Here is a 13,536-nt window from a genome sequence, read left to right on the forward strand (position 1 = left end):
GTGTTTTATCACAGCAACAGAAACCCTGACTGAGCCCACAACTGACATTTACATCCAGAGGGCAGACTTGTAAACTGTCCATCAAATTGGAGATGGCAGGGCTGCTGAAGGGAACACAGGGCCCAAACCACAAAAGTTTGTGTGCTAAGAGCAAAGCGAGCTCTTCTTGTCCTATGCTGGGGCACCAGGCAAGGCACGAGTGTGGAAAACAAGGACAGGAGGACTCTAGTGGTTAAGCATGCTGCACAGAGCAGAAACTGTAAGTGATACAAAGTTCTCACTACGTTGGCCACCTGGGAGGTGTAGGAGGAGGGTCACTTGTGCTCCAGTTCAAGGCCAGCCTAAGCAACAAATGAAGAGCCTCACAAATGAAAGCTATGGACACTGTGCCCTGCCAGTGGCCTGCCAATGAGGGACAGCGGAGCCCATGGTGTGTCCGTGCTGAGGTCGAGCACTTGTGTCAGCTATTCTGAGGAATGAGAGAAGGCTGGTGCACGTGGCATAGTCTGAGGACTATGTTACCACAGCCCGCTGAAGACCTATGGTCAGATCTTCATCTTAGATCCACTTAAAGTCCTCCCAGGACAACAGAGTCTCATGTTCACATGAAGTCATTAAAAGACAGTCTGACAGGAAAAACTGAAAAATCTGTCTCTGTGTAGGGGTTGGGCAAATACAAGTGCGGCCACCTAGCCTGATCTGAATCTGATTCCTAGGACCCACACTGCAGGAGAGCTGTCCTGTAAGATGTCCTCTGACCTACACACATCCTTCTCATGAATAAGTTGAATGTAATTCAAATATATATACATATTGAGACTGTGTCTCATTATTCAGACCCGACGGGCCTCATACCCAGAGAGATCTTTCTGTCTTTCTCTCCCTAGTGCTAGAATTAATGACTTGTGGCACCACACCCAGAATAATAAAAATATTTAAAGTTCTTCAGTGACTTCCCAGCTGGAATAAAGGTCAGATTTCTTGTGAGGTATTTGTTGCTTCCAGTAGATGCAGACTTCCCACTTGGCTTAAAGTATTTATGAAGGCAGCCTGGGGAAACAGTAACATCCAAACTCCTCTGTGCCTCGAGGACCCCCTGTGTGCTTTCTCATACCTGTCTTGGCCTAATCACTGCCTGTAACATTACACTAGAGGGCCCCAAGCTCAAAGCCCAGACCTGCTGGATCAACTCTCTTGATTGAAAGCCCACATACTCTAGTGTTCAAGGCCTACCATGGTCCCAAGTCCCATCATGGTGGGGGAACAAACTGAGGACATCACACATAGTAGGTAAATACTCTACCACTGAGTCACACCTCAGCACTCGAGAATGTCTGTGGAGCTAAAGACTATTTACTATAATACTTTATTTTTGAGACAGGGTCTAACTATGTAGCCTGAACATGGGATTAGATGTATGTAGCACAAGGGCTTTATCTCATTCTTAGGATGGCTAAAAGCACATCTCACCCTCTCACTCTGTTTCTTCTCACAGGGCCTTGCTACACAGCCCTTGTATAGTCTTGACCTCCTGACCCTGCTTCCTCAGGCCCCCCAGGAATGGGATTGATTGTAGGTGTACATCAACACACACACTGCTTCCACGTCTGACTTTACCACATGCTGTCATCACTGGGGATGAAGTGCACAGATAAAATTTGCTGACTTAAACAGGGACAGTTTGAGAAACGGACCATGCAGAGTCTATCCAATAAGCAGCACCACCCTCTCTGAGGAAAAGGTCACACTGAAAGCAGAAAGGCTACCAAACTCTCAGATTTGCTGTCCTTGGACACCACAGTGCAGAATCTTTCACTATGACGGCTGAGAAGAAGCCATGACAATGTACCGGCTTGTTGATAATCTCTGTAGATATGGTTAAGAAGGCAACAGTTGTTTTTGATATTACTTAATTCTTTCTATGCACACACACAGCTTTCCACCTCCCAAATCACTGCTAAAAAAAACCCAACACTCCAGATCATAACAGAAGAAACACCAGGCCATAATCATGTCAAGCATTTCAGGTTGGTCATGAGGTCTGCAACCACTTGCTCAGAAGGCACCAAATGTTTCTTTCTCCTTACCCCATATACTCAAGATCAGAGAAGATGAAAGTTTTGTTGATATCAAAGCCACAGGCAATGATGTCCTTGGCATTTTCCACGGTGTAGCTGTACGCCTGTTCCAGAGTCAAGTCCTTCCACAGGTACTTCTCATCATCAGACATCTGGATGACCAAAGGCACATCGAACACATCCTGCAGCCACCTACAAAACACAGAAGTTACTAATGCTGAACACACTATGTAGCTAATCCAGGGACTGAGAATGGAGCCCCCAGGAAGAATGCCACAACATCAGGTTTGGACTACAGTGGGCCTGCTGTGGCAAGGACAAGGAGCAGGAAAGAGTGGAGCAGGGTTGGTTGATTCCTGTCACACCTGGCTCTTCCGGAGTGAGCCCAGGCACAAAAGCAGTGTGAGGAGAGACTGCAGAGAGCAAGGTCTTAGTCCTGGCAGCTCAGCCAACAGCAGCAGCCCCAGCTTCTAAGATGTTCTACAAGCGCTACTGTTGCTTCAGGAGGCCAAGTCACATAAGTCACAAGAGCAATCCTTACTTTGTGAAAATAAAGGGGACGAGATGACCCAGATGCATTGCTTCAGAGGAGGGGCCCCTGCCCGTGTACAGGTAAAATGGCTTCTTATTTTCATAGGCATCCAGAATTTGATTCATATCTCTAAAGGGAAAGAGAAAACAAACAAACAAACAAACTGAATTTTTGGCCAAATTCCCAAAGCACCGACAGTCATTTGGCAATGAAAAGTGAACAGATGATGACCACAGTTTGATCTCCTTGGGGCGGGAATACAATGACACAATTAACTCTGTGATGGCTTCTGTGAATACCTGTTTTTGGAAGCTATGACATGCAAGTTAGAAATAATAACTTCCTAACAATAGGAATAATATCTGGGCCACATGTGACAGCCCATGTCTTTAATCGCAGTGCTCAGGAGGCAGAAGCCAGTGGATCTCTGAGTTCTGAGGACAGCCTAGTCTACACAGCAAGCTCCAGAACTCTCAGTGCCACAGAGTGACGATTGTCTCCAAACAAACATTTTAAAAGAGGAGAATGAGTATGCCAAGTGTCCACTGGAACTTTGTGGAGTGTCTTCAGTGAGCAAAGAAATATACTTTGTGCTTTCCACAACTCTTGGGGATGGAAGACTCAACCAGTACCACACACTCTTACTCTCCAGAGCTGACCAAGCCTAGGGATCTCAGGGTTCCATGCAGGCCTAGGTTGGGGAGGAGAGGAAAGAAGGTCCAGGCAGTTCAGGATGAAGTCCCCAGCTGAAGAGCTGACTTGGCAACCCAGGTCAGCTTGGGCCTTGGGTCTTTCACTGAGAATAATTTGAGAGTCACCTTTCCTCCCCCAGGATGAGAACACTGTCAGTACCATGGAGGCTCCTCCTTTCGAGCTGAAATCAGCATTAGCTCGCAGGCCTGTGTCTGCCTGCAGATGCTGATATCTGAGGTAGTATCCAGGACTGGTGTAGGATAATGACAGGCATTGTTTCTTAGGAGCTATTTTTGAGACAGGTCTCTTCATGGATCTGGTGCTCACCAAGTAGGGTAGGTTGGCTGACCAGTGAGCCCCAGGGCTTAGCCTTTCTATGTCTTCCACCACACCTGGTTATATGGTCCAAGAGACTGAACTCAGGTCCTCATGCCTCAAGCTCACAGCAAGTACTCACTAAACCTCCCTACCCTGGAGCTTGTGTTTTCTTCTTCTTCTTCTTCTTCTTCTTTTTTTTGTTTGTTTTGTTTTTTTTTTTGACAGGGACTTACAATGAAGCTCAGGCTGTCCTGGAACTCACTCTGTAGACCAGGCTGGCCTCAAACTCAGAGCTCCCTGTGTCTCTGCCTCCTGAGTGCTGGAATTAAAGGCCTGTACCACTATGTACAGCTTTCTTTCTTTTTAAAGCTTTGTTTTTACTTAAGTGTATGTGTGTATTTCTGTGTCTGAAACCAACCAAAGGCTGGGAATAAGCATGCTGTGTCTGAGCAGAGGTTTATTATGAAGAGTAATAAATGCCCTTTCCTAGAGGCCTGGATAGAGGGGTGTAGATAACAGTGACGTACAGCCAGAAGTGTAATGCATGACTGCAGTCTGAGTACTGTGGGTGACAGGCAGAAGGGTCAGGAGGTCAGGGGGAGCTTCACTGACATAAGAAATTAGAGGTCAGCCTGAGCAATTATTTTTTCCTCAAAAAAGAATTGAACAGACAAAAACCATTCTGGTAGTATCTTCTTCCACGATCTAGGGCAAAAGGCATAGTGCTGGTTTCTGGCTTGTGTATACTGTGTGCTTTGCACATTGAGTGTGTGTATGAATTTCAACAGGAAGGGTCTCATTAAGCTCAGCCTGGCCTTGAACTCACTGTGTCGTGGAAGATGACCTTGAACCCCTAATCTGCCTGTGTTTTACCTTCCAAGTGCATTCTCATTTCCTGTCTTTCAGATAAAAAATATCTTTTTTATTTTTGAGACTGGGTCTCACTATGTAGCCCTGGCTATCCCGAAACTTGTTATGTAGACCAGGCTGGTCTCATCTGGCTGCCTTTGGGACCTCCTGATTGCTGGGAAAAAGGCCACCACACCTGGCTTCACCCAATTCATTTTAATGGGCACATGGATCGGAGAAAAGCCATGCCCTGAGTTGCTTTTCATGTGGCCACAGGCTAGACCCTAGGCCAAGGCCCATCTTATGCATACCCTTCCTAAAAGGCCTTGTTACAGGTGAGCTTGTAGATGCCCTTTCGAACCCAGTTTCATAGGTAACATTCGTTAGTCTGTCAGCTTCAGAACATGTAAACGCCGCCCCTGAGCTATCACGTAAGAACACAGCGGCAGGGCAGCGAGAGCAGTGAGGAGTTAGAAGTTTAAGATCAACAACATCATGAGACAGCTCAGTGGGAAAAAGGTTTGCTCCAAGCCTGAGGACTGGAGTCAGGGTCTTGTGATCCACATGATAGAGGGAGAGAACCAAATCCCACAAGTTGTCCTGTGACAGCTCCATGCAATGGCGGAACAAACACATCATCACACCATCCACACAATAATAAATTAGGAAAAAACCAGAATACCCGCATGGTGTTTTCACAACCAAAAGGAATAATTTATCAATCAGAGAATTCCCACAAAGGCAAGTTTGGGAACCTGGGTGTGCCTGTATTCTTAGTGACTGAGCTCCAGGCCATTCCAGAAAATTCAGACTCTGCCTTGGCATAAACAACAACAGTTCTAGGCCAGCTAAGGCCACACAGTTAGACTATGTCTCAATAAACCAACCCCAACACAAAAATCCAGGACAGTATTTTAAGGTCACTATATTCACCAAACTGGCTAACAGATCTGGAATTCTGTATCCACTGAAGTCCCAGGAGAAAGCTCTGTCTGTGCTCAGACTCTGCAGGCTGGCCAGGCGTGGTGGTGCACAGAGGTGGATCAGAACATTGTGGGCCGTTTTAGCTTCTTCAATAACCAGTCACTGCCCACCTCAGTGTGTGACTAGACAACTTTGTGACTATTAGGTAATGTTTTTGTAATGTTCTAAGTGACCACCAGAGCTGCTACCAGCCCCAAAGCTACCTGAAGCCTATGGCAGAGATTGGCCTGGGTCCCCTCCCACCCCCCAGCCACTGCTTTCTTTTGTTCTGAAGCTGTTAGCACACTGGAGCACCATGGTATTTTGAAGACAGGGTCCTCAAGTTCCCTAGGCCGGCCTCCAACTGTCTATGCAGTCATGGATGACCCCGGCCTTCTGTTCCTCCTGCTCTCACCTCCTTAGTGTGGGGACTGCAGGGGGGACTCTCTGCTGAGGGATAAAAATCTCTGCAATTAGACACTTGCAGTAGTTGATACTTTGCAAACACTGAAGAGCATAGTTTAAAAAGTCAAATTCTATGATATGCCAATTCAATTTCTTTACAAAAAGTTTTTTTTTTTTGGTCACGTTTAATTAATTCTTTGCTTTGTGTGTGTGTGCTCCTGCACTGAAGTCAGGTTGTCAGGTTCAGAAGCAGAAACAGATGCTGTTTCCTGCTGAGCCTCTTAGCAAGCTCTCACCCCCCCTCCCCCAAAGACAGGGTTTCTTTGTATATCTTGGCTATCCTGAAACTCTATATAGACCAGGCTGGCCTCAAACTCACAGTGAATCCTTGCCTCTGCCTCCTCAATGCTGGGATTGAGGGTATGTGCTACCAACCTGGCCTCAACTTTTTAAAGTATATTTTATTGGTTTATTTGTGTTTCTCTGTATGTGTATTCATGCCACAGTGTATATTAATGTCAAAGGATATTCTGAGGGAGTCTGTTCTTTCCTTCCCCCCTAAAGGTCCTAGGAACAGTACTCAGGTTGTCTGGCTTGGCAGTAGGCACCTTTACCTGCTGACCCATCTCACTGGCCCAAAATTCAATTTCAATTAAGAAAAATACTGATTATATTTTGTCCAGAATGTGGGCTAGCAGGGCCCATAGCCCTCTGCAGACATGCTGCAAAATGTCTGGGTGGCAGTGTTCTTTCCTGGGTGCTTGTTGAAGCACAAGTAGAACAGAACACCCCGACCTTAGACTGTCGCTCCCATGAACTGAGTAATCTGTGGGACGAAAGAGGCAACAAGTCTTCTAAAACTTGCCCTTCTTGATGTTATCTGCACACAATTTATGGTCCAAAGCAGGGATACTATGTCCCAAGGACTCTGCTGTAAATGTCTCTTGATGTCACTCATGAGGGGGAGGAAGAGTGTGGGTAACTTCAGGAAGCCTTACTGCTTACTGTGTGGGAAGTACTGAAGTTGGATCAGACACTTCCTGGCTCTCTTGCCTTTTTATAATTTACAGCATGGAATATGACTGCATGTATCTGCCAAGAACGACCTCCACCTGTGAAATGGGTAGTTCACAAAGAAAAGCTGAGGACTTGTAGGGGAAGGGATGAGGTGATTGCAGAGTCAGTTACTACAGCAGCCTCACTTTGCCCAGGGTACCAGGCCTCCCCAGCACCCCCCAGTTCTATGAACCCAGAGCGGAGGAAGGGTCCTGACCGGTGGGAGAAGAAGATGCCCCGGCGTAGGAAGCGATGTGGTCTTTGGCCAGTGGCTCGTTCTATTCGGTTTATCAGCTCTTTGTCAATTTTGCTGCTTCCAAACTGAACTGCAAAAAAACAGCAAGAAACAGAAGAGATGTCCTTCTTAGATACAAAAGGCTTAGTAACCCGTCTCAATGACCCTGGTGTCTTTAGGTTCTAGGCTGTAAAGTTTACCCTCACACAAAGAGAAAGGACCTTTATAGCAAAATAAAGAGAGCCAGATCAGCAAAACAGGGGACCACCACACACTACAGTGGTGTTTTCCTGAGTCTAGACTGAGATGGGAATGTACCCAGAAAGAAGTCTTGCTGCCAGTTCTGATACACACACACACACACACACACACACGCACACACACACACACACACAAAATCACTCACACTCCTTAAGGTGTAGCTTATACTGACAACAGCCACAAGTCCCACATTTTTCAAACTGCTGACTTAAGGTTCATGTTGGTCCTGAAGAGACTCTCCCCCCCTTAGTGACAGTCTATGTTTTAGGTTACAACAGTAGTCTTGATGGAGACATAAACACCTCAGTGGTTTCTTCCTTGATAATTGTCAATGATATCAAGTGGACAGCAAGCTCCTTGGAGGAAGGGTGTGATGGTGAGCCCTTGGTAGCAAACACACCCACTGTGCCAGAGCTTTCCAGTACTGAACTATCCCAAACTAGGAAAACCTACTAGGTTGCTTGCTTCAGATCATTATTTTGAAATATGTCATTTTGTATCATTTAAAACTTTGGTCTTTTGAGGCACAATCAATGTGTCCCAGGCTATCACTGAACTATGTGGCTGAGGATGACCTTGAACTTCTGACCCTTTTGCCTCCACTTCTAATTTCAAGGTAACAGGTACGAGCAGCCATGTTGGTTTATTGTTACCTAATTTTAAAATAATCCTTTGGGACTATAACATACAACCCAGGATCTATTTGTTTCTTGATATTGAACCCTTTTACTTAGAAGTAACACAAAATTTAAAAATATAGCCAAAGATTCTGAAATTAGTATGTTTAAAGAAATATCTTAATTTCTACTGATGGCAGCACTATTCTCAAGATGGAATCTACCTCTGTGTTTCTGAACAAAGAAAATGTGATGTCTTTATAGATACACAGGCACACACAGACACACACACACACACACACAGTGTACAATGTAACTATGAAAGGATGTACAATACTGTTATCTATAACAATAGAGCTAAACCCCAAGGATAAGCCAGATCTGGAGTAAAAACAGATCAAATACTAGGACCTCATCTTATGTGGGATCTAAAGGAGAGTACAAGGCAGGGAGAGAATGGGGAAAGGCTGTCACAGTGAGACTAGTGAATTCTGATGGGCCACCAACAACGATGATTCCACAATAGCTACCAGAGAGAACAAATACCACCAAGAAATCTAATTGTTGGTCGTGATAAACATGTTAAGTGTCCTGATTCTGGCATTAGGGTATGGAAAATCATCCTGTCCTAAAAATACACACAATTACTATGGCAATTAAAAACACACAGACGTTTGTAAAAGCACACATATTTAGAATGCCAACGAGGAGGACACAACAGTCCCCACTAGACATTGAGGACCTGTGGGGAGGCAGGTGATGACTCACCAATGAGCTTGTCATAGTCGATGCCTTTTGCACTGCTTGTCCGCACGGTCCATGGATCCACAAAATCCTCGCTGGCTTTTGTGTCATCTGGGTCACTATTACTCCTAGCTGTTGGAGTCCCAGGAGGGCAGCCAGCCTTGTACTCCTCCCCCATGGCAGCCTTATAGCTCATTTTTAATGTTAACAACATCTTCACTGCAGAATCAATCTCATCCTGAAGGGAAAACAAGGTGAAGCTCCAGTGCTTACAAGGTCAAGGTCTGCAGAAAACCAGTCAGGTCACCTTGTGTGTGAAACCTTGACAAGTGCTTGCTGAGGAGTCTGAGAGCCAGAGAGTTGTCCTGAACAGGCAGAAAAGGGCTCAAGATAGTTTACATTTGCTTGATACTCTAGTGCTACAGACACGGGGCAGTAGTTGTGACACAGAACACCCTATTGTTTATGACAAGGCATGTGCGACAGCTCCTTTAATGGAGTTCAGAGTGCATCCTGCACCATGTCACATCCTGCATGGGTGAGGATGAAAATGTACACACATAACCTAAGAGGCAAGAGGAGTTGTGATGGCAACTCAAAGGCACATCATGAAAACAGGTGAAGGCAAGGGCAAGTATACACCGAGGGGTGCTCAGAGACAGGGACACCACTGGATGACAGCTTCATCAAGCTATTTCTTAAGATTTATCTTTATTTGATGTATGAGTATTTTCATGTACGTACGTACGTACGTACGTATGTATGTATGTATGTGTCATATGTGTGGAGGCCAAAAGAGACAATGCTGGGTCTCCTAGCATTGGAGTTATCTTTGTGAACGGTTTTGGGTACTGAGAACCAAACCCACTTAGTTCCTCTGTAAGAGAAGCAAGGGCTCTTAACTGCTAAGCCATCTTTTTAGTTAGTTACCACGCTATTTCTAGTGTCTCCATGCCTATGATTCCTGCAGCCCCAACATAAGGCAGGAGGACCAGGAGTTATAGGTCATTCCTGGCTATACAGAAAGTTAGAGGCCAGTCTGGGTACACAAGACTTTATTCTTTAAAAAAGAAAATAAAGGGGGGGGGGGAGGAAAGAGCAATTTGTAAGCTGTATCCCTGGGCACTCTGGAAACTTACCGAAGACCCCTCTTTTCTAGGTGCTCACAGTGGCCACCCCAGAAGCTTAAAAAAAAGGCCTAATTAAGGCGAGCAAATCATGCTGTGGCCTCACGCTACAGAGACTACATAGTCTAATCCACTTGCCTAGGGACACACATCTCTACGCAGAATGGATGTCACACTTACAGCGCTCTGTACTATAGGCTGGGCCTCCTGAGGGAGAACTGCCACGACTCCAGCCTCCTTTAGAGTGTCCACTGGCACAGGGCTTGGCTAACGGGAGCTAGGACTCTAGTGAACAGTAAGTGCTTCAAAAAATACAATTATCTAGAAATTGTTATCAAAATGAGTTTACCTCATGCAATCAATAACCCCATGTCTATAGCTTCACTGGACAGCTGCTCTGCTGTCTCAGCAGTCCTAGGCTCAGCACTGGAAAGAAAATAAACAAGTTTCATCTGCAGGATTATCTGCGGGCAGACGTGCCTTGCTCTGAAGTACACAGCAAATGGTATCTTTTAATCTGACTGTTGACAGTTTATACTCTTTCTCATCCGATTCTGGAAAGAGAAAACATTTAACCTCATCCCTGCTCAGGGAACTTCTGTAGCACTGAAAAAAAAAAAAAAAAAACAATGAACAGACCTGCCTGACTTGCTTCCTGTTCCAGTGTAGTGTGGGCCAGGATACAAAGGCTCAACTTAAAAGCCAGTCTTCTAATGGTGTCAGACTAGGGAGACAGAGGCAGGTGAATCTCTGTGTGTTCCAGACCATCCAGGGCTACAGTGAGACTCTGTCTCAGAATGAGGATGAAAACAAAAGGGAGTACTAATTAAAGACATTACAGTGTTATTCAAATTTAATGCTAAACTGACAGAAATGCCACTGTCATTAAGTTTGCCTTCCAAAGTAGGTCTCAGAAAAAAGTGACAGATACTTGGGTCTTTTATTTATTTTAGGTTTTTGCCTGAAAACCATTTAGCCCAATTCACTGAGCCCACTCAGTGAATTCTGATAATGACTTTCTCTTTACAACACTATTTCCTTTAAACTGTCATAGCTTGCTCAGACTAATGACCAACGGCAGCAACTGGGTGGGATGTGAGGCGGGATGCGAGGTGGACGGCACCATCTGGTAACTAAACAGACTTCTGAGAAGACAGCTGGATGGAAGCAGCGGAGGAGGACACGGAGACCTAAGAGTGGAGGCAGCAAAAGAGCATAAAGTGCCTTTGCTGCCATTAAAGACACAGACTGGCCAGCTCCTAGAACCCACTATTAGCAAGCTCCTTAAAAAGGACAATCTCAGAAGACAAAGAAAACAAGAACAGGGTAGCAGCTACAGGACACAGATGGTAGGAAGCTCAGGGACAACTGACACACTGAACACATGAAAAAAAGAAAAGCTGAGAAGGGCTGGTTAGGAGGGCAGTGAGCCCACTTCATACCACAGACTACCAGAGACACAGGCATCAGTGAGGAAGTAGTAACATGGGCAATAATAGGAAAGCCGGCTCAGATCTGTTGAGGAAACAGTTCAGCTCATGTCCGGGGACCCATTCCATCCACAAGTTTCCATGCGAAGAAGATAGTGGTATGTAGACCAAAGACTGCTATATATAACAGTGGGAAGGATACCAAGATGGGCTACTCACACTCCCTAGAGAGCTGATCACAGAGAATATGATTTCCTAAAAAAGAGGTTAATACTCTGAACACAAAGATTTCTCAACCAAAACAAGTCCCACAGCTATCTAGGAAAGGAGCCATACACAGATAAGATCTCATACTGTGAGGAAGCTGACAATTGTTTCAAAGGCCTTGAGCACACATCTGTGATGCCCGTGATGTGAGAGGGAAGGGAAGAAGAAACTCACCTGAAGACTCTGGGGCACAAAGGGCAGAGAGCACCAGGAGCACTGGCATCACCAGCTCAGTGAATTAAGGAGCAGGCCCAAAGGGACCCTTGAGAGTTTATGACAGGAGAAATGGAGGACAGCAGCAGGAGGAACAGCCCTCAAAGAACAGAAGGAAATGGAAAGTAGCAGCAAGAAATATGAAAGCCAGAGGAGTGGTTTCTGACCTAAAAACAGAAAAGACAGAGTACCAAATAGATCAAATGAATATGATTTCTATTCATTTAAGAATTAGTTTGCAAGGAGTATTGGTCCTATCCCTGGAATGTCAGAGCACTAGAACAGAAAGAACTCTAATGTCCCTAGTGAGGACAACAAAATGCGCTGACAAACAATGGTGACCGAGCCACAGGACTGCATTCCAAGGGAAGTTGGGTGTGGTTTCCCATCACTCTGGTGTAAGCAATCGGGAAGCAGAGGTGGGAAAATCAGAAGTTCATGGGTATCCTTGCAGGATGAGGCCAGGCTGGGCTACACTGAGATTCCGTGACAGACAAAATGAAACAAAATTCTAAGGGAAAGTTGCCTCCATCTCAGAACTCCACACCCAGCTTAGCTATCAATTAAACCTTAGGGAACATAAATTGGCAGAGGTCGTGCAAGACTGCCTTAGATGTTACCTTTACATAGTAGCTGCTGTGTGTTGAGACTCAACACACAGGGAAGAGCTATGATGGTACTACACTGCTTAGTGGTGGGGGTGGAGTCTGAGAAATGTGTCATTAAGCATCGACACCATCAGTGTGCTAACCTAGATGGTGCAGGCGACTACTTGACTGATGTGAGCTTTGATGCAGTCAAAAGACTAGATACACAAGGGGTAAAAGGGCTTCTGCCATGGTCATACGGCCCAAATCTTGCTATTCTGTAGTAAGTGGACACGCAAGCTTAATGATAAAAGTACTGAATATACACACTAGGCCTGGAAACCTGTCCTTGAGGCTGTGATAACTGACTCTTATTGTCACCTTGATAGGATTTGGAATCACCCAGGTGACACCGATGGCTGTATCTGTCAAGATGTTTCCATAGTGGTCTATCAGGTGAGGGATGATCCACCTAGAATGTGGATAGTACCACCCCACAGCTGGAGGTATCAGACAGACTCGTCCAACACCATGACATCAAACTCTGAGATAAGAGAAACTCTTCCTCTCTGAAGTTGGTGTTTTGGGACAGCTATCTCAATACAGAAATGAGAAAAGTAGCTAAGACAGTGGCAGACTGTTTCCTTAGCACATGCCACATTCCATCCTCTAAAAATAAACAACTCCTACCCAACAGGAAACAAAAGCTCAAACTATACAAAAGTAATTTAACCACAAACACAGTGTTTGTGTTCACAACGTATCAGACCCTGGTCTGGTGTCTGACTGTGTTATGTAGTGGCTGGCGGCATAATGAAGAACACAGAAAAGGCCAGGCAAGCAGAAATTAAGGCATATATTAACCCCAGAGAAAACAGAAGGTGGGGAGGGAAGGAAAATGGTCATGCTATAGTTGATGTGTGCTGACACAGTGGAACAATGCCTGTGCTAGTGATGACCTCACTAGAACCACGACATATCCTGGAGCTGGAGGAGGTTAGCGTGCGTGAAAGCAGGTTCCCTTATGGACTGTGCCAAAGCCCCAGACTTGAAATTAAGAAAGGGGAAATAGTAGGCATGTCCAAGTACAAAACTTAAGAGAATCAACAGAGGCTGAGAGATGGCTCAGCGGTTAGGAGCACGAGTTGCTCTTCCAGAGGT

General features: G+C 45.4%; 1 protein-coding gene across 2 annotated transcripts in view; it reads right to left on the minus strand.

Annotated features, from left to right (window-relative positions):
* WARS1 (tryptophanyl-tRNA synthetase 1) overlaps positions 1-13,536 on the minus strand; it is a 30,999-nt gene that overhangs the window by 12,027 nt on the left and 5,436 nt on the right. For both annotated transcript variants that reach the window (XM_080941006.1, XM_080941007.1), the window contains exons 3-6: positions 8,776-8,989; positions 7,112-7,220; positions 2,620-2,739; positions 2,088-2,270 (exon numbers count right to left, since the gene is read on the minus strand). In XM_080941006.1, the coding sequence (XP_080797132.1) occupies positions 2,088-2,270; positions 2,620-2,739; positions 7,112-7,220; positions 8,776-8,989 (626 nt within the window). The remainder of the gene's footprint in view (positions 1-2,087; positions 2,271-2,619; positions 2,740-7,111; positions 7,221-8,775; positions 8,990-13,536) is intronic.

Source organism: Micromys minutus, assembly GCF_963924665.1.
Source record: "Micromys minutus genome assembly, chromosome: 1".
NCBI classification, from domain to species: Eukaryota; Metazoa; Chordata; class Mammalia; order Rodentia; family Muridae; genus Micromys; species Micromys minutus.